The 25862-nt window shown below is 50.2% G+C and overlaps 8 protein-coding genes across 8 annotated transcripts; 4 read left to right on the forward strand and 4 right to left on the reverse strand.

Annotated features, from left to right (window-relative positions):
- Positions 1-546: 546 nt before the first annotated feature.
- Positions 547-3244, reverse strand: PGRI_068440 (uncharacterized protein; the record flags this gene model as incomplete). The annotated part of the gene is made up of 4 exons (XM_040794558.1): positions 547-914; positions 1134-1236; positions 1520-2200; positions 2279-3244. The coding sequence occupies 4 exons, from the start codon at positions 3242-3244 to the stop codon at positions 547-549; spliced, it is 2118 nt and encodes a 705-aa protein (XP_040648889.1).
- Positions 3245-4173: 929 nt separating this feature from the next.
- On the forward strand, positions 4174-5706 carry PGRI_068450 (cardiolipin synthase; the record flags this gene model as incomplete). Its single annotated transcript, XM_040794559.1, has 5 exons — positions 4174-4355; positions 4407-4511; positions 4595-4914; positions 4977-5241; positions 5580-5706. The coding sequence occupies 5 exons, from the start codon at positions 4174-4176 to the stop codon at positions 5704-5706; spliced, it is 999 nt and encodes a 332-aa protein (XP_040648890.1).
- A 1123-nt stretch (positions 5707-6829) lies between these two features.
- Positions 6830-11497, forward strand: atrF (ABC drug exporter AtrF; the record flags this gene model as incomplete). Its single annotated transcript, XM_040794560.1, has 1 exon — positions 6830-11497. The coding sequence occupies one exon, from the start codon at positions 6830-6832 to the stop codon at positions 11495-11497; it is 4668 nt and encodes a 1555-aa protein (XP_040648891.1).
- A 404-nt stretch (positions 11498-11901) lies between these two features.
- On the reverse strand, positions 11902-14293 carry PGRI_068470 (uncharacterized protein; the record flags this gene model as incomplete). The annotated part of the gene is made up of 8 exons (XM_040794561.1): positions 11902-12154; positions 12205-12305; positions 12369-12628; positions 12688-12748; positions 12816-12927; positions 12998-13170; positions 13221-13409; positions 13469-14293. The coding sequence occupies 8 exons, from the start codon at positions 14291-14293 to the stop codon at positions 11902-11904; spliced, it is 1974 nt and encodes a 657-aa protein (XP_040648892.1).
- An 877-nt stretch (positions 14294-15170) lies between these two features.
- On the forward strand, positions 15171-16267 carry PGRI_068480 (uncharacterized protein; the record flags this gene model as incomplete). The annotated part of the gene is made up of 2 exons (XM_040794562.1): positions 15171-15436; positions 15499-16267. The coding sequence occupies 2 exons, from the start codon at positions 15171-15173 to the stop codon at positions 16265-16267; spliced, it is 1035 nt and encodes a 344-aa protein (XP_040648893.1).
- A 768-nt stretch (positions 16268-17035) lies between these two features.
- On the forward strand, positions 17036-20712 carry PGRI_068490 (ATP-dependent RNA helicase ECM16; the record flags this gene model as incomplete). Its single annotated transcript, XM_040794563.1, has 2 exons — positions 17036-17239; positions 17287-20712. 2 exons carry the CDS (start codon positions 17036-17038, stop codon positions 20710-20712), a joined length of 3630 nt encoding a protein of 1209 aa, XP_040648894.1.
- A 210-nt stretch (positions 20713-20922) lies between these two features.
- Positions 20923-21549, reverse strand: cwc21 (U2-type spliceosomal complex subunit CWC21; the record flags this gene model as incomplete). The annotated part of the gene is made up of 1 exon (XM_040794564.1): positions 20923-21549. The coding sequence occupies one exon, from the start codon at positions 21547-21549 to the stop codon at positions 20923-20925; it is 627 nt and encodes a 208-aa protein (XP_040648895.1).
- Positions 21550-22992: 1443 nt separating this feature from the next.
- Positions 22993-25859, reverse strand: PGRI_068510 (mRNA-binding protein PUF3; the record flags this gene model as incomplete). Its single annotated transcript, XM_040794565.1, has 4 exons — positions 22993-23411; positions 23460-25556; positions 25609-25765; positions 25818-25859. 4 exons carry the CDS (start codon positions 25857-25859, stop codon positions 22993-22995), a joined length of 2715 nt encoding a protein of 904 aa, XP_040648896.1.
- Positions 25860-25862: the final 3 nt, after the last annotated feature.

The following is a 25862-nucleotide window of genomic DNA, read 5'->3' on the forward strand; positions in this document are numbered from 1 at the left end:
ATTGAGATATATCTTCTTTTCTGATGGCTGATTGCTCTATCAAGTCGTTTATATTCTGGGTTTTTCAACATTTAGTGATGTTCTGAGAACTGTCTCCATTTGTATCGAAGTATATATAGCTTAGTCTTTTTGCTATAACTCTCTACAAGCTATGTATATATAGTTTATTTGGACAGCACACTGCTTGGAATCAAGCATGGATAACTAGGTCGTCTCATGTATATATCAGTCACTTTGATTACAGTCCATGGTTTTCCTACTATTTTAGAGAATATTGATATAACATAGATTGAAAGATCAAAAGAACACTATTTATACACTAGTAAACAGGTCACCCATGCGTGAACTCATATATCGACAATGGGTATCTCGATCACAAAAACTCACGCACGCTGATATACCCAAACAAACATTAGCAAAATACAAAGAAGTACACACATGGAGCGAATCTAGCCTCACCGAGAAGTATATATCCCAAACCCACACCCAACCATCCTCGATTTGGATCCAAGACACAAAGTTCCATATTGCCGTAATAGTTTGGGATCAGGTCAGACTCCCCTGATCCTTGTTGAGTTCAGCGAGATGTGCGTTGGGGATGGCGAGTGATATTGAGGCCGCTTTATTCATGAGATAGACAAGCAGGAAAACTACCTGTTTGAACCCATTACCAACGACACCGACTAATTTTAATGGTCGGCAGGAAGCCGGGTTCCAGCTCCCACAAAGCACGTAGAATGCCTTGTATACCGGAAACCACAGCAAGCCATTTGTCCAAATGACCATAGGAGGGTCTAGGGGGATACGAGAGGTTCGCATGTCACCGTGCTGGTCGAAGTCGGCCTGGAATCGGGAGGTCCGCTGGTACGGCATCATAGTGCAGAGATGATAGAAGACACCTTGGTCGACCAGCGCTAGTAAACATTAGAATCAGGGCGACTGATATAGCTTCGATATACTTACCAGAGACTCATTATCAAGTTTTAAGAATGAGAAATTCATGGCATCGGTAGAGATCCCGTAGACAGTAGTATCTGTCTTACCAAGATCTTTACGTTGCTTATGGACGCATCCTTTTAATCCGAAGATCAGCATAAGAGTACGCTATAACGACGATATTATGAGGTACTTACCCATGTATGTTAGGGCCTGTGGGACCCCTTCATACCACTGTTGGGTCTCTTTGCCTCCATAGTCATAGTTGACGTTTGAGTCCAATGACATAAGCCTCAAAGGCTGTAGAAAAGTCGTTTGCACAAAGCCTTTTTGCGCCTTTTTTGCCGTCGACCTATAAGACAGAATGGTACTGAAAACACACCACAAAGCCGCTTATGCGGCCGAATATTCGTATAATCACCAACAGAAAAACAGAACCAAGACCCATAAAAGCGAAAGGATGGATCTCACACAGCAGCATGTCTGATCCAGATAACTAGGTGAAAGTCCCGGAGTACCCAAAAGACAAGATATTCCCTACCTCGGTGGTGGGTTAACCATACTTATAACCCCGATGGCTCACACCAGCACGCACACGTCTAGCCCCAGACGAAGCGGAAACCGAATATCGCCTCGTAACACGCCTCGGTGGACGGCGCAACGTCTGATAAACTTCCTCACCGCCAGAATCATCTCTCTCGTAGATCTCTGAAAGTGTGCCACCCCGCCGCGAACGCACGCCCGTATGCGTGATCATTGATGCAGTTGGGCTAGGGAAAGGGCATGTGGGAATGTTGTTTGATGCTCCGCTCGCCACACGCGTGGGGAATTCCCGCGCTTGCGTGCGTCGTAGGCTTGGTGTGCGGTGCGGGTATAGGGGGGAGGGGCCTGGACTTGTTCGCGTGAGGGTGGTGAGGTGTGCGATGGTAGGGTCGAGGAGGAGGTGGAGATTGAGTGGGATAGTTATGGCGGTTGTTCGGGGTATGGAGGGGGTTGTTGGTGCTGGCTGAGAGGAGGAGTGGTCTTGGGTTCGGTTTTGGTCTTGGGTCTGGGGGGATACCTGCTGTGGGCGGAATTGGCTTTCTTCCCCCCTCGGCTGGGTGGTCCAGAGGTTTTGTATGGTCGTCTGCAGAAGGTCGTTCTGCAGGGTTAGGTCGCGGGTCTGGAGTTGTTGATATGGGATTGGGTTGAGAGACCCGTACTGGCCTGGGTAGGTGGTCTGAAAGTGATCATCAGGGATTCCGGTCTCAGGTGGAAGTTGGATCTGAGAGAAGTATATGTTAGTTTCGGCTCACCTCATATGGCTTGAGGGATTCATTGATCTCTTGATCAGTGAACATACCTGACGGCTGAACTTCCTCCCTGGCATGGCGATGTACTCATCGAACATGCTCTCGAGTTCTGCAAAGTTGAACCCGCGCACCGGGTCGGCGGGCTCAAACCGCTGTCCAATTTCTTGTTGAAAATTGATGCCCCGGCGCGGCAAAGGTTGGTACTCGGCCAGCTTCAGCATCAAGGATGGATAACTTCCAATTATCGCGTCGATGACGGGGTCGACATCGATCGAGAGGGAAATCTTACTGTTTGCCGCTGGCTTCTGAATCAGCATGACAAAAGTGAACTCGCGCGGTAGACCAGATCTCTGGACATTGTTTTCTTCCATGGACCAGACGATTTTTCCAGCTTCCACATCGAATTCGCGACCAGCTGGGCTCTTCAAAGTACGTGCAGAACCTTGAATGCGCATCATCTCATACCGCTTGTACCGACTGTTGATACTCCCTGAGGGAATGACGTTTGCGCTGATAGGCAGCTCCGAGATTCCAAGAGACCCAGCTAGACTAAATGTCCACTCCATTGTCTCCGGGGAAACAGTGCCATAGAGCAGGTGTGGAGCATGCATAAGAAAGCGTGGGCTACCGGGCGGACATCCATAAGGGTACGACTTGGATGTTGAAAGATCACGGTTTCCACGAACCGATACACTAATGGTGGCAGACTTGATGCGGTGTGTGATGGTGTGCGGTGAATGGAAGGTGAATGCGATGGCGAGAAAATCTACATGTTCAGCGTCCTTGTCTGAGACAGCATGGTTGGAGTAATAGCCATGCTGAAGGCGTTGTACGTGAGCGGTGATATAAGCATCGCCGGGCAGTCGGCGCTCATATATGAGAGAACGGTTGATAAGCAGGCGTGGATTCGCCCTGTTTGGATCTGGTAGGTCCTTTTCTTTGACTGGTGCTATATTGCGAATTGGAGTTAACGAGCGTGAGTCCGAGACACGCCCATCTTTGACATTAAATGACATCGTCGCGACTGCAAGCAACTGGTCCGCAGTTTCGTTCTGGTAGGCTTGCCTCGCTCTTCATCTGGCCTCAGGGGTCCTTCTAGACGCGGACATCTGTGTCTGTAATTTGGCTTGGCCTGCGTGACATATCATATATATTCATTTAGCTGGCTACTTAAACATGAATTATAGCATTTTTGTTCGATGATGTTTTTCATCACCTGGGGTTCTTGGTCACAGGAGTGGAAGAGACCGTCAGGTGAGCATAGGCTTGATCATGATCATCGTGATGCGACTGCTGTCATTGAAAACCTAAAGATAATATTGTCATTTTCAAGGGTATGTAATTCAACAGAGGCAGACACGTCATATTTATTTACAAAAGTAGGAGAAATATAGAAAGGGTAGTTTGTTCATCCGTACATGTGGAGGATATAGAGACTAGCGGATAAACCATTTCTCCGACAAGAAACTCATCGCCGAGGTGCAATCTCCAATATTCATCTAACCTCAGGCGACCGTGATCTAGAACTTTTGGTTCTAGCTGATTGGATTTCTGGTAGAGGTGATCTATATTTTGACTTCTCTTATATGTATGACTTGTTCAGCCAGGTTGCCCCGATTTCCGACTCATCCAGCTAACAATCCCTAGATTGTGTTTGTACTATATAGCATTCTGTCTTTTTATTTGCATTTCTTGCGATATCAGCTTGTTCGTTTATTTCATTTTCATTTGGGTGTTTGTATTTTCAGGCTTATCACCAACTGTGCGACGCGACAGCTTCCGTTGGTCAGTCCCCTGGCGTATTACTTGGAGCTTTGCATCGCCTGAAACCAACCGGGTATGCACAGTTGAAGCTTCCGCTTGAAACCTTGTGATTATCGGTGTCTCTGGTCAATTTTGTGATTCTACCAACGCCTGCCGTGGTCAATCTTGAGTTAGTGTTACCATGATTGGCTCATGTGCAGCCCAGTTGTCCCTTCGGGCGAGCCGGCAGGGATCCCAAGGGCTGTCTAAGAACGCACGTCTTTTTTTCCGGCCGAATGTGTTCAAGACTGAAGCTCTTCAGAGGGATGGATTCCGGTGTATATCTACATCAGTCCATTCGACGTTGAACCGATCACCAACTGGGTATGGTCGTCTGCCGCTTTGTTTATTTATCCACTTCTAACTGTTCACTAGAGGATTGAGGCCCCGGTCTTCCCAGACTACCCTAATCTCACCATCATTCTTCACCCAGCAGAGATGGACCGGATCAAAGTCGCCAGAAAACAAGACTCCTGAACAGTAGGTCTACAGCCTCCACTGCGAGATAATCAGTGTCCAAATAGGACATAGACCAAGCGAGCCAGTAACTAACTCCAGTGTAGATCCGAGGAATCCAAGAAAAAACCTATTCTATCGCGGATTCCCCTGCCAACATCCCACGAGAATATCTACACTGTACCCAACATTCTCACATTCTCCCGGCTGGTCGCCGCCCCCGTGGTCGGGTATCTATTAGTCAACAACTATCACACAGCAGCACTATCCCTGTTCGCCTATGCGGGCATCACCGATCTCGTCGATGGTTATATCGCCCGGCGGTATAACCTCCAAACCGTGGTTGGAACTATCATTGATCCCATGGCCGATAAGCTGTTGATGACCATTGGTGTTGCGTGTCTGGCCGTGAATGGCTCCCTTCCTGGTAAGTCTACTCGTGTGGATTAGTGGTTTACGGATATGGACATGGATTGACACATTGAATAGTGTGGCTCGCTGTGATCATCCTCGGTCGGGATGTTGGTTTGGCTATCTCGGCTATCTATTACCGTTGGATTTCACTGCCTGAGCCTAAAACTATGGCCCGGTACTGGGATTTTTCACTTCCCTCAGCAGAAGTCAAACCCACTGAGATCTCGAAGATCAATACTGCCCTGCAGTTGGTGTTGGTGGGTAGTGCAATTGCGCTTCCTGTGGTCCCCGAGGCGTTTGTCAGTGCCTGGCATTTGAGCGAGGCCATGACTGGATTCCAGTAAGTTTGCTCTTTTCCTGTTTTATACCCCATTATTTTTGCCCTTGTCTCGTCTGTTTTTCCATTATATCTGGAAAGACAGATCTCAATGATGCGCCCTAGGGCAAATTGAGACTGTTTCCAGTACATACGACCATAGGGTGTGGAAAACAGGGCTTCCCGTCCGCTCAGCCGTACTTAAGCCACACGCCGGTGAGTTAGTAGTTGGGTGGGTGACCACCAGCGAATCCTCACTGTTGTATGTTTTTGTTGTTGCTTTTTTTTTTTTTTTTTCCTTTTTCTTTTTTCGTATAATTCTGCTGTTCGTTTCAAATTAGTTCCTTGCTGACCAATCTTAGATACCTTGTTGCTGGCACCACTCTTTGGTCTGGACTCAGCTATGTCTTCTCCAACAATGCCGTAAAGATCCTTTCGAAAGAAGAAATCCAGAGGCGAATTGCTCAAGCAGCTGCTAAGCGCAAGTAGCGATCAAAAATAAGCAGTTAGAACTTTTATTGTACAATATTTCAAAAATTCACATGTTTGATTATGCCAAGAGCCAGACCGTCTCCTTCCAACGGGGACTGTGCATATGAACCTGTGAACCACATGGATGCCTAAAAGTAGGTGTAGCGTAGTCTGCATGACATGTGATATATCTAACATGACAACGTGGAGGTATATAGTTTGTAGGAGCTTACCAGGGAACCCTGGCATATGTGTGAAAGTTGGAGTTGGCATTCATAACCAATGTAATTGTATAAGCTAGGTAAGAACTATAGAATAAAAAAGAATAGGCCGGACATCAGGCGTCAGCTTTTAATAGGCCAAGGCGCCGATATATAAAAGTTTATATCCAGATGACCAAGATCTCGCCTTGTCGGGGTCCTTTTTGGGCCGAGTGGATCAGTAAGATCTCGAAAGTCGCCGAACTGCATGTTTTGGGATGAATTAGGTAGGCGAGCCGATATGAACCGGGGTGTTTCTGACTCGGTATCCCACATTCTTTGTACATAGTAGAAGGCGCCTAGAGCCTCTATTAAAAAAAAAAATTCGTAAGCAAAAGATTTTCAAACCCCCCTATAAACGGAATATAAAAGCCGGCCCCACGTGCTTGCATAAGCCACTAAAGGCGATAGGAATGGATATTCCGTTTTAACACAGCCAATCAACAGTTGATTACCGATAAATGGTCCGTGAACAGCCAATAACAAGCCAATAAGAACCAATCGCGTAAAGCCCGACTTTATCTCCGTAGTTGAAACCAGAAATTTCTTTTGATTCATCCTGACTCATGTAATCCACTAATCCACTATAGCTCTTTGAATCTTGACTCTGGCCTTTATGATTCGTTCATTTCTAGCACTTTCTAGGATTTCCAAGGGTCCCATAATCCCCTTTTTAGCGACTGACAAATGCCCGGAGTTAAGTGAATATGCTGACATTTTTCATATAAACGGCGTTTAAGTCTGCTATCATTTCTGTAATTTTTTTTTTATCTCCCCCATATATCCATATTCCCCTCCTCCCTTCTAAATAGCCTGGCTTCAACATAATATAATTGTGCCATTGAATCTTGCCGGAGAGTAGAACCTATCCAAGCGCCGACATGGAGGGTCACTCCGAACAGTCGCATTCCGCCTCGGATCCCCATGCCTATAATCAGACCAGGCAGCAATCCTCAAATGGCGAGACCTACCACCAGGATGTGAACTCCGAACAACCAACCGAAGAAGTTCACCGAATTCAATCTCCCATCAATCAAAGTTTAACCGACAGCTCAACCATCAGCTCATCTGTGAGTGGCGATGATGGCCGCTGGGGAGAAGAGAAGGCTGGAAAGGCCGTCTCCCGCAGCGGTGCCATGGAGGACATGGAAGAGATGCGCCGTGAACTCACCCGCCTCAGCCTACACCGCACCCGCTCTGCCACTAAGAGCGTTCGTCGCCTCAAGTCGCAGGCCAGCCGCCGCGATGAAGAAAAGGCCCAGGACGAAGAAGATACAGAGAATGAGGCTGATGACAGCTTCGATCTGGGTGGGTTCCTAACTGGTGGTCATCTGGAGCGCCGCACCACCACTGGTGGACCAGCCAAGAAGGTCGGAGTCGTTTTCAAGAACCTTACTGTGCAAGGCGTGGAGACTGGTGCATCCTTCGTGCGCACTCTCCCCCAGGCTGTGATGGGTACCTTCGGCCCGGATTTGTACAATCTTGTCTGCCAGTTCGTGCCGCAGCTGCGGTTCGGCAAGCACCCCCCTGTTCGAAATCTGATCCATGATTTCAGCGGTGCTGTGCGCGAAGGTGAGATTATGCTTGTGCTGGGCCGTCCCGGCGCTGGCTGTACCACCTTCCTCAAGGCGATTGCAAATGACCGGGGTGCTTTTGCCGGTGTCCAGGGCGAGGTCAGTTATGGTGGTCTGTCATCCGAGGACCAGAACAAGCACTTCCGTGGAGAAGTCAACTATAACCCGGAAGACGACCAGCACTTCCCCTCTCTCACTGTCTGGCAAACTCTCAAGTTTTCTTTGATCAACAAGACCCGAAAGCATGATCGGGAAAGCATCCCCATTATCATCGATGCCCTGCTAAAGATGTTTGGTATCACTCATACTAGGAATACCCTTGTTGGTAACGAGTATGTCCGCGGTGTTTCTGGAGGTGAGCGCAAGCGTGTAAGTATTGCGGAGACCCTGGCCACTAAGTCCTCGGTGGTCTGCTGGGATAACTCGACTCGCGGTCTGGATGCCAGCACCGCATTGGACTATGCCAAGTCCCTCCGCATCATGACCGATGTTAGCAAACGCACTACCTTCGTCACACTTTACCAAGCCGGAGAGAGTATCTACGAGCTCATGGACAAGGTGATGGTCATTGACGAAGGTCGCATGCTCTACCAAGGTCCAGCCAATGAAGCACGACAATACTTCATTGACCTGGGCTTCTACTGCCCTGCGCAATCGACTACAGCAGACTTCCTTACATCGCTCTGCGACCCTAATGCCCGCGAGTTCCAGCCCGGCCGTGAAGCATCGACCCCCAAGACCGCCGAGGAACTTGAGAAAGCCTTCAAGAACAGCCATGCCTACAGCCGTATCTTGGAGGATGTCAGCAGCTACGAGAAACGCCTGCAAGACACCCAGCAGGAGGACACCCGCCGCTTCCAGTCCATGGTCGCGCAGTCCAAGTCCAAGTCCGTCTCCAAGAAGTCGTCATACACCGTCTCGTTTCTGCGCCAGGTCATGGCTTGCGTGCAGCGCGAGTTCTGGCTGCTCTGGGGCGACAAGACTTCCCTCTACACAAAGTACTTTATCGTTATCTCTAATGCCCTCATCGTCTCGTCCTTGTTCTACGGAGAATCTCTGGATACCAGCGGCGCTTTCTCGCGCGGCGGTGCTCTGTTCTTCTCGATTCTGTTCCTTGGTTGGCTGCAACTGACCGAGCTGATGCCTGCTGTCACTGGGCGCGGCATCGTCGCCCGCCACAAGGATTACGCTTTCTACCGCCCCTCTGCTGTCTCCATTGCCCGTGTGGTTGTCGACTTCCCTGCTATCTTCTGCATGGTCGTCCCGTTCACGATTATCGTCTATTTCATGTGTGGTCTTGATGTCACAGCTTCCAAGTTCTTCATCTACTTCCTGTTCGTGTACACGACTACCTTCTGCGTCACCTCGCTCTACCGCATGTTCGCTGCGCTATCGCCGACTATCGATGACGCGGTACGCTTCAGTGGTATTGCGCTGAACCTGCTCATTTTGTACGTCGGTTACGTTATTCCCAAGCAGACTCTTATCAAGGACTCTATCTGGTTCGGATGGCTGTTCTATGTCAACCCGATCGCCTACAGTTACGAGGCAGTCTTGACAAACGAGTTCGCCGACCGAGTCATGGAATGCAGTCCCTCCCAGCTCATCCCACAGGGTCCTGGGGTGGATCCCAAGTACCAAGGCTGTGCTCTGACTGGGTCGACATTGGGCGAATCATCTATCACTGGAGCGCAATACTTGACTGCCAACTTCGAGTTCACGCGCAGCCACCTATGGCGCAACTTTGGTGTTGTCATTGCTTTCACGGTCCTGTACATCCTGGTGACTGTCATCGCTGCCGAGACTCTCTCGTTTGTTGGCGGCGGAGGTGGTGCTCTGGTCTTCAAGAAGTCCAAGCGTGCTAAGAAGGTCACTGCCCAGACTAACGGCGCCAACGATGAAGAGAAGGTCGCCAACGCAAACGACAATGCCGCTCTTGCCCGTGGAAAGGCCTCCGCCGATTCTGATGCCACTTTCAATCGCCTGTCCTCTAGTGAGCGCTGCTTCACCTGGCAGAATGTTGAATACACTGTCCCCTACGGAAATGGAACACGCAAGCTCCTCAACAATGTCAACGGTTACGCTAAGCCTGGTGTTATGATTGCCCTGATGGGTGCCTCTGGTGCTGGAAAGACGACTCTGCTCAATACTTTGGCCCAGCGCCAGAAGATGGGTGTCGTGACTGGCGATATGCTCGTCGATGGCCACAAGCTGGGTCCTGATTTCCAGCGTGGCACAGGTTTCTGTGAGCAAATGGATTTGCACGATAATACCGCCACCATCCGCGAGGCCTTTGAGTTCTCAGCCATCCTCCGCCAGCCCCGTGATGTCCCGCGCCAGGAGAAGATCGACTACGTGGACCGTATCATCGACCTTCTCGAGCTCGAGGATATCCAGGACGCCATCATTGGCTCTCTAAATGTCGAGCAAAAGAAGCGTGTCACTATTGGTGTCGAGCTCGCAGCCAAGCCAAGTCTTCTTCTGTTCCTTGACGAGCCCACCTCCGGTCTCGACAGTCAAGCCGCATTCTCGATTGTTCGCTTCCTCAAGAAACTCTCGCAAGCCGGCCAGGCCATCGTCTGCACAATTCACCAGCCCTCGTCCATGATCATCCAACAATTCGACATGATTCTCGCTCTCAACCCCGGTGGCAACACCTTCTACTTCGGTCCCGTCGGCAAAGAAGGCTCATCCGTCATCAAGTACTTCGGTGACCGCGGCTTCGTCTGCCCTCCATCAAAGAACGTCGCCGAGTTCATCCTCGAAACAGCTGCCAAAGCAACCCACCGCAACGGCAAACTAATCGACTGGAACGAAGAATGGCGCAATTCCGACGAAAACCGCCAAATGCTCGCCGAAATCGAACTCATTCGCTCAGACCGCAGCAAAATCCCCGTCGAGGAATCCGGCTCCGCCCAATACGAATTCGCCGCAACAACAGCAACCCAAACCTTCCAGCTGACGAAACGTCTGTTCACGAACTACTGGCGCGATCCCTCCTACTACTACAGTAAACTCTTCGTCTCGGTCATCATCGGCATCTTCAACGGCTTCACCTTCTACATGCTTTCAAACACAATTGCCTCAATGCAAGACCGCATGTTCTCCGTCTTCCTAATCATTCTCATCCCACCCATTGTCCTCAACTCCATCGTCCCGAAATTCTACATCAACCGCGCCCTCTGGGAAGCACGCGAATACCCCTCCCGAATCTACGGCTGGTTCGCCTTCTGCACAGCAAACGTCGTCTGCGAGATCCCGGCTGCCATCATCTCGGGCCTGATCTACTGGCTGCTATGGTACTACCCAGTCGGTTTCCCAACAGATTCCGCCAATGCAGGCTACGTCTTCCTCATGACGATCCTCTTCTTCCTCTTCCAGGCCTCATGGGGTCAATGGGTCTGCGCCTTCGCGCCTTCCTTCACCGTCATCTCGAACGTCCTCCCCTTCTTCTTCGTCATGGTCAACCTCTTCAACGGTATCGTCCGTCCTTACGCGGATTACCCCGTCTTCTGGAAATACTGGATGTACTACGTCAACCCCGTCACATGGTGGCTGCGTGGTGTGCTCTCTGCTGTTTTGCCACAGGTCCAGATTGAATGTACCTCCCTTGAGGCTACTCATTTCAATCCTCCTCCTGGTCAAACTTGCAGTGCGTATGCCGGTGACTTCGTCAACTCCGCTAAGGTTGGTTACCTGGTTAATCCCCAGGCTACTGCTGACTGCCAGTACTGTCCCATGGCGGATGGTGCGCAGTATATGGCGAACTTGAATGTTCATCTTGATGATAAGTGGAAATGCTTTGGTATTTTCCTGGCCTTTGTTATTATTAACTGGGCTTTGGTTTATTTCTTCATCTACACTGTTCGTGTCAGAGGTTGGAGCTTTGGTCTTTCTACACTGTTTGGTGCAGGTGGATTGATGATTGATCGTGTGAAGGGGTTGTTCAAGGGGAAGAAGAGTGATGAAGCTTAGAGGCTTCAAAAGTTTGGCGATTATTTTAATTTTTGCATTTACATAGAGCGTTATATCGGATATATCAGGGGAAGTCATCTTAGAAGGACATCTACATATCATTATTTATTCATATTACATATTTTCAATCATATTACATTGTTCTTTGATACATACATAAAGTGTTTTTTTTCCCTTTGTTTGTTTTCGTTTAAATGTCGCAGCATTGATGCCACATAATACACGCCACTCCATTCGTTCCCGTTTACAAGCAACCCAATCCGAACTCCCCTATCCCAGATACTTATGACAAGAATTGTGAGAACCTAGACTCTCACTGGACATTGCAGATGTAGACATAGTGCCCTGGATCCCACTCCGACATAGAGTGTGAACAAAGGCAAGTCTCAAGATTCAAGTTCAAATCAAACCCCAAAGAAGAAAGGCTTTCGAGTCTCGGTCAACGGAACAGCAGGCACTCTCATCGGGACAGGAACAGTATCCTTGAAGACCTCGGCTGGGAGAGGAGCCGAAGGAACAGTTCCCTGTGTTTCTTCTGGTGCCTTATTTTTCTCCTTAGTCGTCTTCTCATTGATGATAGGCACGATCACGCCGCATTCCCAATTGCGACAGTTCATCTTCAGCGATTTGGTCTTGGGATCCTTTACGATACGACCCCTGGTCCATGTTAGCTTTGATATTGCAATGATTGGAGTATAGGCACGCACCATGCACTCTCCGACAAATTCGCACTTCCCACATAAGCCCAGCCGCGACACTCCTTGTTATCAGGCATATCGATCGGGGTGGAAGGATGGACGAAGGCAAGCTTTACCAAGGAATGTGTATTAGTAACCAGTCGATGTAATTAGGCTGTCATGGAGACACTCACCTTATTATGCATCAAGACTCCACGCTCACTGACACAGTCTCTAAGTGTATCGCGCGGGAAATTGGCACCGGACCACCAGGCTGGGTTGAAGCATATCGTGCCAATGGCGTTTTTGGGATTGCTATGCACTTCTCGAACGGTGGCATCGGATGGGAAGTAAACACGGAAGTGGTCGAGACATTCTCGGTTATGCGCTGTCACGAGTGCTGTGTCTTTTTTGTTGGCTGTTCGCAGCTCGTAATCTAGTAGAGCGTTGTCACCTAATGGGTTGGAGTTATTAGTGTACTCGGTCTTTGATTTTGGAAGATGGGGCGTATACCTTTGCAGGCGAGGTAGATGGAGCGCAGGAATGGGGTGTTAATATTTCCAAGCGACGAGGCCTAAGTCTGCGGTTAGTACACTCAATCTTGTTTTATATATGGAGGCGTAGCAGATAAAGAAACTTACGACATAGTCGACGTTGATGGGTGCCTTTGTCTCTAGGCCAAGAGCTTTGACAGCACGACCCAAGCCGCTGAATCCGGTGCGTTGCCATCTGTCTTCGGTATTGGTTCCGCCACTGATATTGTTAGCTCATCAGATGACTGGTGTGATTTGCTAGGTGAATCAGCCATGGAATAAAAACTTACACCGTATGAACAAATGCGTAGCGCTTTGTCTCGCTGAAGTCGAAGTCATCTAGCTTCTTGATGATGTTGCGGTGAAGCTCAGACGCCTGGAGGAAGTAGACTAGTTCTTTGTAGAATGGGGTCTTTCCAGCATTGGGGACTTTGAGTTTGGGAAGATCAATAAGGAATACAGTCTGGACAATGTTAGCAAATTCAAGAACATGAGGTGGGAATAGCCATATACATTTTCCATGAGTCTATCCTCTCCCCAGTCGGTGGGAGTGAGATTGGCGGAGGGTACTGCGATGCGAAGATAACCTGGGTGGAACATGAGAAGCAATTTGGAATGCATACAGAATACTTGGGGCTCCATAGGTGGGAAACACAGGCGGAAATTTGGCATGTCGCTAATGTCTCGGCGATATTGCTCTCGCTGTAAACAAAGTCAGGTTAGTCTGTGTCCATCAAGGCGATGGTGCATGTGTTACTAACCGTTTCTTCATCATTTGCTTGCATGACAAATAGGATTCGAGTAGATGAGTGGTTAAACTTGGAATAGAGCCATGGCATGTCCCACAAAAATGAGCTAAATACGCCCAGCTCCAGGTCATCTCGCTGGATGACTTCTTCAATTGTGATTTCATTCCCACTGCGAGGGAAACCTGTGATGTGTGTTTTCTTGACAGCTCCAAGAGGCCATTGAGCCACTGAGCGGGAGGTCGGTTGGATGTTAATATTCGAGGCATTTGATGCAAACTGGCGGCAGACCTCGGTGTGAGATCGCACTCGAGCCGCACTCGCCTGGGGAGCAGATTGGAACGGATTGCGTACGGCGACAGAGGGTCGGGCTAGCAAAGGCTCATTTCGAGGGAGCTTCCGGCTAGCCTGAGACGGCGCAGTAGGCAAAGCGTCGTCGGCCTTGCGCTTAGCGATACGTGCAATACGCTCCTCCTCCATCTGCTTCCGGTTCATGCTCAATAGTGAACCCGCGGGCACTACAGCGACATCATGTTGGATATTTGCCTGATCGATAGACTGAGCATTGCCGAGGGTTGGGGGCTCGTTGCTAGGCTCCATCGACATAGCAAGAGCACGTTGCAGTTGCTCATGCTCGTGGTCATCTTCAGTCTCAGAAGTAACCACAGACTTCGACTTGGGGAACACTTCTTCAATGTCCGAGTCGTTGTCCGAGTCATTGGTCAGATCCACAAAATTATCTTGGGACAACTGAGTTGGGGGACGCTTGTTCTGGCGATACATCTCTTGGCGAGAGGCCTCGATGGCAGCGTCAAAATCGGGATCCACTAGTGGCTCCATCATGCGGGACCTAACAGAGACCGAAATGTATGAATTTTTGAGAAAGAAAGATAGATGATAAAAGGATAAAGATGTGGATGGGTACTATTGGAATGTTTGATGTGTGGAGTATGAGGGGAGATTTTCAAATGTGACAATGCAAAACTGTCCGCGCGGGCTGTTGCTAAAGCGATTCACAGGACCCAGCAGTAAAATACCAAGGCTTAGAGGCCTATGATCGCCGAAACCACTTCTTTTGATTTCCTACTTTTAGATGTCGTCTTCATCTGGGAACCCCTGTCAATAATCACCACGTGACTGGCCATATCGCAATATAAAAACTAAACTCCTGTCGTACGTTGGGCTTGGTCGCTTTAGAAAAATCTATATATAAGAATTTTCTAGTTGATTATATCATGGCTGCAATGGTATAAACTGCCCTGCGGACCTAATATAGTGAGTATCTCGGCCTTTCTTGACCAAACAATTTAAGAAGGAAGGACAAGACCTATACTATGTACATGGCCAATTTCACAAAAAAATACAAGGCTACACATGCTTTGCTGAAGGTGATCATTCCTGGTACATAGCCTTAGTTCCCATTCGCAAAAAGGAGATCGAATAAACCACTCCAAAGTAGACCAACTCTGAACAAGTATCCAGCGAATGGATTTATGAATTCTTCAAATCAAAGTATCTGTAGCACCTGTAAATATTAAAAGGAGCAGCAATGAGAATGTAAACAGATGATATGAGTGATATTCATTAGGCAGCGACGAGCGCAGCGCCGAGCCAACGCCTGGTCACGCTGGCGGCGACACCATCCATTTCCAGCTTCCGATTGTCAACACCTTCGATCCCAACACAACCAATCGTCACTATCATCATCAACTCCACAATGAAGAAGATCGAAAAAACCATCAATCGCATCCGAGCGAGAGCTTCGGCCTCGCGAGAGCGCATCCGCGGGAGCATTTCGGCCACACGCAACCGCATCAAAGAAAAGTATTCCGCTATGCGTAAGTCTAACAAAGCAACAACTTCGGCGACAGTCCCCGACCCAGTCTCAGAGGCAGTTCCGGCGGCTTCGGAGGTCCAAAACGAGTCTGACCAAGCCATTGAGCTAGTCCCGACATCCCAGAAGATGGCTGAGACATACATGTAGTAAGTTCACTTAACCCATGTGTGCGAGCGTTAAACAAGTCCATGATCTGACAAGACGCTAGTTCCGATACCCCTCTTTGCTATGTCGCCCCTTACACCGATGTCAACTTCAAGGAAAGGACTTGGTTGTCATTTGGCGCGGACTGGCCATCGTTCGAGAACCGATTTGATGAAGACATGAGAAGACATCCTCCAGAGATGATTGTGAACCGAAGCAGCCAGTGCCCATTCGATTGGCTGCCGCTGAACGTCCGCGCGAAGATATGGAAGTATGCCTTCGGGGACACCAAGGAAGCCATCTTTCTCACAAAAGATGGGATCGCACCGAGGAGCCCATGTTCCATGCGATTTGTATCGTGGGAATGGATGTCAGAAACTTGGTTTGCATGGGTCAATTCAATGAGCAATCGAACTCTGGTGATAGTGGACTTCCCGCGGCACGCCTACCTTAGCCCACCCTGCCCAATTCTTCGAGATTTGTCGACAATCCGCCTCCGCGCCCTCAAGCTCACTCTGGGAGACAAGGACGCCAATAAGGCCGCGAAGAGGAACCGGGAATTTCTGAGGTTCGTCTCAAAGCATCGAGACGACGGATTTGTCACCGCTCGCACGTTGATAATCGAATTGCGAAAGAACTGGACAGCGGGCGGCCTTACTGATGAGGATATCGGCTCCCTTCTGGCGTGCGGTGCCTTCGCTCACTTTGAGCGCATCCGTATTCACGGATGGATCACAAGTGAGAGTTTGGACCGGCTTCTGAAGCGAGCCAGTCAAATGGCACAAGCCGCGCTCCGACGGTTGCCTTCCTCTGAGCCCGAGACCGGGCTGTAATGATTTCATAGGCATTGCAGAACCAGATCGATAATGGCAAAAAATGAATCTCTATCTGCAGTTGATTTGTCTAGTCCAAGGCCAACGAGGAGTAGTCTGTTTTCACTAGGGGTTTTCATTGCAATAGCCGTAGCAATCTGACGAGCAAGTAGCTGACCCGTCGTGTCTTGCCCAGGAGAATAGCCACCTAGTAATGTGGTGGTGGTTAGACTTTTGAGAGGCAGAAGAGCATCATCTCCCTGACTGAGGGTGTGCATGCCCTCAGTGCCTGGGTTCTGGTTCTCCATCGGTACGTGCAACTAATACAATTAGTAGTGTTTGCTGAAATTATATTGCAAGCCATACCCAGTGTCCTAAACGCCCTGCTTGTGAAATGGTGACCATGATTTTATCACTAAAGCTCATTATCCCGACATCTGTTTGTATGCCATTGACTAACCCCGCAACCTGCTTAGTGGTGGCCGGAAATGGCAGGTTGAGGGAGTCCTGCATAGAGCTTGTATCAAAAGAGGCAGCCATGATTATTCAGAGTATAAATCTTGGTCAAAACTCCGAAGAGAAACAGAGTAATATAGGTTAACTTGGTGTATCGGAGCCCAACATCATTTCGTAGGCGGCGGATGGTTAGTTTCACCGCCTCAGCCCAAATTCAGCAATATCCGACCGCCTTAATTTTTTTCTTGAGGAAGAAACAGTTGGATCGGAGAGCTTGCACACTTAGCCAATTATCTATTTTTTTCTCAGTCGCAGTGGCTGCAGTAATTCAAGATGCCGCCTAAATTTACACCACGTCTACGAAAACAAAGACACCGGCAAAATCCAGATGGGGAGTCGGCCGATACCAATATCGCACAGCTCCAGCCCGTCTCCAAGGATGAGAAAGAGGCACGGCGACAGAAGCTGAAGGGAGAGCTGCGAGAGCAGCATCCTCAAATGTCCGCAAAGAAGCAGAAGCGCTTGGATAAATATATTGTATGTGGAAAGCGACTTTGAAACATATGGCTCTAACATCCCCGCAGGAAAACAAACTCAGGAAGGAAGAAAATATCGAATTATTGAAAAAGCTAGCCGGATCATCTGTAGACACTTCATCTTTACAGAGCTCCAGAGCTCTTTCCAACAAGCGCAAGAGACATGACGAAGTATCTGCACGGACAGCCGAGACCACGCCCAAAGATAATGCCCCCGCAGATATCTCAGGATATGATACCGACGATTCCGATGTCCACCTGAAAGTCTCAGATCCCGCAACAGACCCCAATGAACAAAAGTTACGAGAAGAGGCAGCTGCTGGAAGTGGACTTAAACGACCACTAGAGCTAGGACCTGATGGATTCCCTGTTCTGAAGAAGCGGAAGCGCGCACCGAAGAAGAAACCAGCCCCTGCACCGGTAAAAGCCGAGGTTGCGTGGGAGGGCTTTGATTCGGGTGAAGAGGATGAAGATGAAGATGAAGATGAAGACGATATGGACGAGGAGTCCGGAAGTGATATTGAGGAGGGATCTGAAGAGGAAGATATTTCGTCCTCTGAGGGCATTTCCGAGGATGAGGATGAGGATGAGGACGAGGAAGACTCAGAAGATTCCGAAGATGACGACGAGACAGACGAAAATAAGCCAACGCTCAAGACTCGCCAATCGGCCTTCAAATCATGGGCGGTACAACAGATCAACGAAGCCGCAGGATTCAAACCCGCCGAGGAAGCCGTGACCGAGCAAGAGCAGGTGTTCGACCCATCTAAGTTGCCAGCATCCCACAATACCATCCGAGAAGAACCTCTCCCTCGGGAACTTCAGGTAACCAATGGCGATCCCAATCGCAAGGCATACAGTGTCGCAGTTGACCGCACTGAGGAAATCCAAATCGCCCGTCTTGGACTCCCTGTCGTTGGTGAAGAACAGAAAATCATGGAAGCAATCCACAACAACTCAGTTGTCGTGATTTGGGGTGCTACCGGTAGTGGAAAGACAACCCAACTTCCCCAGTTCCTCTTCGAATCCGGCTTCGGCTCCCCAGGTAGTCCTAATCCAGGTCTAATCGGTGTCACCCAGCCTCGTCGAGTCGCGGCCGTGAGTATGGCGAACCGTGTTGCCCAGGAATTGGGTCAACATGCCGAGAAGGTGTCTTATCAGATCCGATTCGAGTCTACAGCATCAAAGAAGACAGCCATCAAGTTCATGACTGATGGTATTCTTCTACGGGAGATTGCAGATGACTTTGCGCTTCGCAAATACTCTATCATTCTTATCGATGAGGCTCACGAGCGCAGCGTCAACACTGATATCTTGATCGGAATGGTCAGCCGTATTGTGGGACTCCGCAAATCTTTGAGCGAGGAGGACCCGTCCGTCAAGCCTTTGAAGGTCGTCATCATGTCGGCCACTCTCCGTATTTCGGATTTCACCGAGAACCCAAGTCTTTTCCGCAATGGTGCTCCCCCATTGGTCCAAGCCGAGGGTCGTCAGTATCCTGTTGCAGTTCATTTCTCCCGTCGCACACAGCGCGACTACGTTGAAGATGCCTTCCGCAAGGTTTCACGCGGACACCGCAAACTACCTGCCGGTGGAATGCTTGTGTTCTTGACTGGTCAGAATGAAATCCGACAGCTTTCTAAGCGACTAAAGCAGGCGTTCAAGCCTACTCAGCGGGAAGATACGACACAGGCAAAGGTGCAGCTCTCAGCTACTGAGGCACCTCTAGAAGCAGAGGACCTTGAGCTGGGCGGCACCGAGATGGAAAATCCAGGACATGATGATTACGACAGTGACATGGAGATCACAGGATTGGATGATGCAGAGGAAGACGAAGGCTTCGAGCTTGCTGAAGGCGAAGAGGCCATGGACTCGTCAACTCGCGTTCACGTCTTGCCTCTATACTCCCAACTTCCCACGAAAGAACAAATGAAGGTGTTTGAGCCGGCTCCAGAGAACTCTCGACTGATCATCCTCGCAACCAACGTCGCCGAGACATCTCTTACCATCCCCGGTATCAAGTATGTCTTTGACTGCGGTCGCGCCAAGGAGAAGCAGTTCGATCTCTTCACTGGAGTCCAGAGCTTCCAGGTCGGCTGGATTAGCAAGGCAAGTGCGAACCAGCGAGCTGGCCGAGCTGGCCGAACAGGGCCTGGCCATTGTTACCGGATGTACTCCTCTGCGGTCTACGAAGGCGAGTTCGCCGAATACACCGACCCAGAGATCCTCCGCACACCCATCGAAGGCGTTGTCCTCCAGATGAAGAGCATGGGTCTCCACAACGTGATCAACTTCCCATTCCCCACACCCCCGAGTCGCCAAGGTCTCGCAAAGGCAGAGAAACTCCTCAAGAACCTCGGCGCCCTCACAGCCGAAGGCCAGATTACGCCCATCGGCCGTCGTCTCGCAACATACCCCCTCTCCCCCCGGTTCAGCAAAATGCTCCACATCGGTCACCAACACGGCTGCATGCCCTACGTGATCGCCCTAGTCGCAGCGCTCGCAGTCGGCGATCTTTTCGTCCCAGAGAACCAGCTCGACCCCAACCAACCCCTACCCACCACAGCCAAGAAGCAAATCGCCGACGACAGCGATAGCGACAGCGACAGACGCAAAGTCTACACAAACGCAGATCGCCTCGAAGACGATGAGCGCGCGCAACGTATGAAAGAGTACTCCCGCGCTCAGCGCCTCTTCAGCAAACACGACGACACCTCCGACGCCCTAAAATCCCTCTCTGCAATGTGCGCGTACGCCTACGCCTCCGACGGCGACGCCTTCAGCGAAAAAATGTTCCTCCGCGCAAAGGCATTCAAAGAAGCAACCCAGCTCCGTCGTCAGCTGACAGACATCGTGCGCTCAAACAACCCAGGCCTTGTCCCCGCCTACGAAGCCCGTCTGCCAGAGCCCTCACCAAAACAACTCAAGGCCCTCAAGCAGATCGTCACGGCAGGATTCATCGACCACGTCGCTATCCGCGCCGACCTTGCCCCTGTCCCACCTGAGAACCCGCGCACCCCGCGTCGCGCCATAGACGTCCCTTACCTGACACTCTTCCGTTCCCGGGATGGCAAGGGTCAGGATCTGGAGGAACGTGCTGTCTATGTGCACCCTTCTTCGCTGCTTGCTAAGCTCTCACCGAAGGAAATGCCAAAGTTCATCACTTACTCGCATCTCCAACAATCTTCTGCTTCGCTGGTTTCGGACCAGGTGCCTAAGATTCGGATGTTCCCGCTTGTTGCACCTAGTGCATTGCAGCTCTCGGCGATTGCGCATGATACGCCGCTTATCAAGTATGGCAAGCCGATTGGAAAGGCCGATGCTATTGAGGGCGTGCCACCGCGCAGATCTTGCTGGGTTATTCCTGAATTGGTGGGTGATGCGGGCAGCGTGGGCTGGCCGATGCCTGCTAAGAAGGTTGTGCAGAAGAAGGACCCGAAGGAGGGTTGGGTTATTGAAAAGTTTGTGGCATAGGTACTGGTTTTGGTGTATTATAGATGAGGTTATGATATCCAATTGTGTTCATTTCTTTGCATTCGAACATTGTACAGCATAACATGGACAATAAAAAGAAAAAAGAAACTTGTTCATGCAACCTATTTCCATGATCCCACATAACCCTAACTCCGATTAACACCATTACTTGAGAAAGACACAAGCAGAAAGAAAGAGTCAAGACATAATCTAATCCCTCCTCCTCTCCCGATAATCACGAGAACTAGAAATCTCCCCAGTCTCCCGATCCTCCCTCAACCCAAAAGCCCTGCGCAACCTCTCCGTCTCCTCGATCTTCGCCTCAGCAAGCTCATGAACCTGATAAGCCTTAAGATTGCGTCTATCCCTAGCCGCAGCCCCAGGTCCAGAAGGCTTCTTGAAGCCAGACTCCCCCCGCTCCAAATCCTCCTCAAGCTCCTTCAGCAACCGCTGTCGAAGAGTATCACAACGCTCATCAATCTCCTCTTCACTGAGAACCTTCTCTTCCTCGCCATCCTCGCCATCTTCATTCTTAGCACCGCTCTTCTTCTTCTTATCGGCCTCTTCTTCAATCCGCTCATTATCCTCTTCCAGTCGTTCCCGCTCTTCCATCACTTTCACCTCGATTGCGCGCTTGCGGTCGTGCTCCAGGATCTGCTTGTCCGGCATCCGCTGCTTGAATGGTCGGTCCATTGGCCCGCTGCCATTCGCACCGCTGATGGGTGGGTAGGGGGCGCCGTAGCCTGTGTTGCGTGGTTTGAGGAGGGCGGAATTGCGCTGCACGTAGCCTGATGTGCCGCTGCCGCGCGGGGTTGTGAGACCGACGTTGGAGGACATTTTGGTGGTTGTTTAGTTAGTCGGTTTAAGGTGAAGTTGTGGAATTTGATTGGAGGATTATTTGGTGGGTTGTGTGTGGTCGTGGTAGTGATTATTCTCGTAGTTGTAGTTTTGCGGGATGAGCTCGGAGCTGGTCTGGATGCCGGCTGTATGTAGGTTCTTTCGAGCTCCGATTGGAGGCTCGACGATGACAGGTGGATTAATCGAAACCGCAGGGTTCTATCCGTTGACACGCAGAGAGATAGCGCTGATCACAGTGTCAAGGTAGAGGTGGAAGTGGCAGACGGGATTCAGTCCAACTTCATCAAAATGCGCCGTCTTATCGGAATCACGGGATTGATGTCACGTGCGATACGAGCTATTTGTCACGTGTTGGGCAGTGCAAATGGTCTCTTAAGGTCGTTAATCGGTCATGCTACGATATGAAGGAATTGGTAACTGATTTTAGTAAAGTTAACAGTCAAGTCATAATGCATTGATAATACAGCCACTAGCAAGAGAATAAAAGAGAGCCACAAGGGAATTATCAACACGGCATAGCGACCCGGAAACAAGCAAGACGAAGCCCACAAGAGCCGGCAGCTATAACAAGCTACCAAAAGCCAAGCAGAATCATGCATGTTGATCGAGAAGCACAGAAGCAAGAATGCCTTCGAATGAACACCTCAATGCGAAAGGAAAGCCGTAGAGCTCAGGACCAGGACTCATAGCCATAATTTTTTGAATATGTTGATTCGGTCATGGAAATAGCGGAAAGAAATGTGTGGAAAGAAAGTAGGTAGTTCTGGCTAGATCATGCAGATGCCATGGCACAAGGTAGCTGCTGTGCAAAGTGGTTTGATTCTTTTGCTGATATTTTCTGCTGGATCCGAATGTGAATGTGGAAGGTCCGGTACTCCATGCTATGGGCATATGCGCTTGGAAATCATGAAGAGCGAAATATCATATCCGTCCCGCTTTCCGAGCCTGTTGCCGATTTTTCCCCCATCACAGCCGTTAACCCCATGACAAAATAAAAATAAATGGAAGAAGTGGAAAGAACAAAGACGCCGGAGCCATATCGATTCTCGGACCTGGATCTCATAGCGAGAAGCATTGACAATGATTCACAAACACAATCGTAAAAATAAATGAACATGTCAAGAAAGAAACAAGAACAAATAAGGTAAAATAAGAAATAAGTCGGCGGTCCGAGATCGAGATCAAGATCAACACGAGTAAAAAGAAATAAAGAAATAAAGACATTCCAGGCCCTCATTGTTGCGCCGTAAAAAGCCATGGCCAGGTAAGGGAGAATCACATAGACGTTGGTAACATATATCCCGCCTGATTCCCCTGTATGTATACGCCCAATATTAGATAGAGAACAAGAAGTCACTCGGCTCAGATCAAATCAGGATTAGAAAGATTATGTTGGGCGAGCAAGATAAAGTGTGCAACGAATTAGTGAGCACTAGTGACATCGACCGGGACGGTAACACCGGTGTTGCCTGTCTCGGGACTCGAAACCGAGGTCACTGTGCTCTTAGCAAGGCCCTTCGACTCAAGGGTCGTATCGACGGTGGGCTGGGCATCCGTCGGGGGAGGGGTGGGTGGGGCATTACCCACGAAAGGGGCCCGCGCCTGCTCGGTGGGGATTAAGCGCTTAGCGGGTTGTGGAGAGGATTTGTGGGAGTGAGGAGGAGTGGTCGAGGTGGTGTGAGACAAAGGGCCAGTCGCAGGAGAGTTGGGGTCAAAGATGAGCTTCTCGATAGCGACGATCTGCTTGCCATAGCTGAACTTCTTCAACTGGCTGAGCAGCGGCTTGATTTGATCGATGAGGGCTTCACGCTCGGCATCTTTCAATTGGCCTAGGACTTTCTCTGTTGGGGGTTAGTATAGCACATAATGAGTGTTGGAGTTGAACTTACGAATAACATAGTTGCCATACTGGTCACGCATGAGACCAAGAAGGGGGCTCTCGCCGCGGTCGTTGGTAGAGGTTAGGGTACTGATGATGTGGATACGCTCATGTTCCGCACCGAACTCAATGCTCTTCTCAACCACGTTGCTAGCAAATTTGTGCTTGGAGTAGGCGAGGAGCTGTCCCATAACGATATCGATCATGCGAGTACGGTCCTTCTCATCGCCGTTTTCAATAACGTGCTGGATGACATAGTTACCAAACTGGTCAGGAATCAGATTGGAAGTGCAGGCATGAAGCTCAGCCAGAATGGACTGCCGGTCGACCTCCTCACAGTGCTCAAGCATTCTCTGAATGACACGGCAACCGTAAGGATGGGCAGCCAGTCTATTGACCTGCCCTCGGAAGGCATTGATAATGAACTGTACGTATTCCGAAGGAACACGTTCAATGGCCTTCTGGATCACATGGTTACCATTCTGATCACGAACACACTTGAGGACATGGTTCTCTAGCTCCTTGACCATCGCAGCTTGCTGGTCAGTCAGGATGTGCTCCAGGGCCTTCTGGACGACTCGGCATCCATACATCTGGGTCGACAGAGCTAGAACATGGCCGCGCATCTGGTTGGCCAAGATCTTCTTCTGGGTCTGGTTACCGTGCTCGAACAACTTCTGGACGACGTAGTTACCAAAGACATCAGTCATCAACTGAAGACAGTTGGGCTGGATCTCGCGGAACACCTGCTCCTTCTCGTCGCTGTTCGCGGTTTCAAGCTTTTGCTGGATAAAGCGGGAGCCGTGTTGGTCACCACTGAACTCAACCACGTGGTTGTAGATGTCCTTCAGCTCGTAGCGCTTGTTTCCCTTACTGTTGGCCCTGAACTCTTCTAGGAGGGGGCTACGGACAACCTGGCTAGGATCATGCTCGCGTTGAGTGCGCGACACCAAAGCAGCGGCACCGAGACCACTAAGGTGGCCGACTGGGTAGAATCCAGAGAGAGCGTTCAAACGAGAAGCCTGGTAGGCTTGGAAATCGTAAGAAGGAGGGTATTGCATCCGCGAGGAACCTTGGGCAAGCTCCTGCTCCTGGAAGTTTCGTAGCCTGCGCTCGAATGCTGCCGCCTGGCTTTCATTCGCACCTGTGTTGCGGTATTGACCAGATGCACCGTCCACGCCAGTGTAAATCGGGCTATCCATGCGAGCGTAGTCCGAGGGTGAGATAGAGCCGGTGTTCGCGGCTCTGGATCGTGCCTGGTAAGCTAGCTGCATCTCCTGTGCAGCCTCTGCGGTATATCCAAGTGCCTGGTAAGCATCTTCGTTGTTCTGGTACTTCCCGCGCTGGAAAGTGCCATCAAAGGATGCGTGAGGAACGAACGAGGGTCGCTGAGCTGCTTGGGAGGCATAGTTAGCTTCGTTGAGCTGCAGCTTGCTAAACCCGGCGTTGAGGTCCATCGAGCCACTTGTGTAGCGGCCATCGATGCTGTGATTGTCGGAGTAGAAGGAGGGATGGGCGGAGTGGGCGGGACGCTGGGTAGCGTATGAGGCGGAGTTGTGAGAAGCGTGAGATAGTGCGCTGCGGCCCTGGGGTGGGGACATATGCTCGGCAATTCCAGATCCCAATGAAGAAATACCCATTGAAGCACCCATGCTATCTCCACTTGCACCATCGAGGGGATTGGAGAAGCCAGGCTTCACAGGGAAAGTCGCTCCCACAGGGCTGCCACCGAGACCGGTGGTGTTGATCTGTCGTCGACCGGCAAACCCACCGAAGGAGATGCCATCTCCGGAAGGAGACACACCCTCCGACCCAGCGTTGAGGTAGGGCCTGTGGCTCGCAGTGCCAGCGGCGGTGTTGATGCCAGTGGTGCGGGTTAAGGCAAAGTAGGAGCTATCACTGGTTTCATTGATAGCAGGAGCACTGCGGTCGTTTGCACGAGCCTGGGTGGGGGATGTGGCGAGGCCTCTATTCTGGAAGGCGGGGTTGGTGTTGACAGTGCTCCATGGCAGGTTGGCACGTCCCGACCACCCGTCTGATTCCGATGTAGAAAGGAGGGATCCCGATCCGGACTTCCCTTCGAATGCAGTCTCGCTGAGATGTTGATCTGCAAGCTGCGTCAGCACAGCCCATTTCGCAATCTGTGTACGATAACTTACCATCACCGAATCCACCTAGGTTGGAGTCGCCCCAGATGTTGTTCTTCCAGCTAGCCTTGCTAGCACCGAAACCCTTACCGACACTGTTGCCTTGTGATCCGCGGTTGCGGTCGTTCATCCCGGAGGAATTCATGTTGGAAGCCCGGTTTGATCGTGCCTAAATCCGCTGTTATTACGGGTATTCGATTGACATTCAAAATTCCACTCACGTTGTGTACGCTGGTTGCATTTGCGGCCATGGTAGAAGCCATCCC

Source organism: Penicillium griseofulvum, assembly GCF_001561935.1.
Source record: "Penicillium griseofulvum strain PG3 chromosome Unknown contig_92, whole genome shotgun sequence".
Taxonomy (NCBI): domain Eukaryota; kingdom Fungi; phylum Ascomycota; class Eurotiomycetes; order Eurotiales; family Aspergillaceae; genus Penicillium; species Penicillium griseofulvum.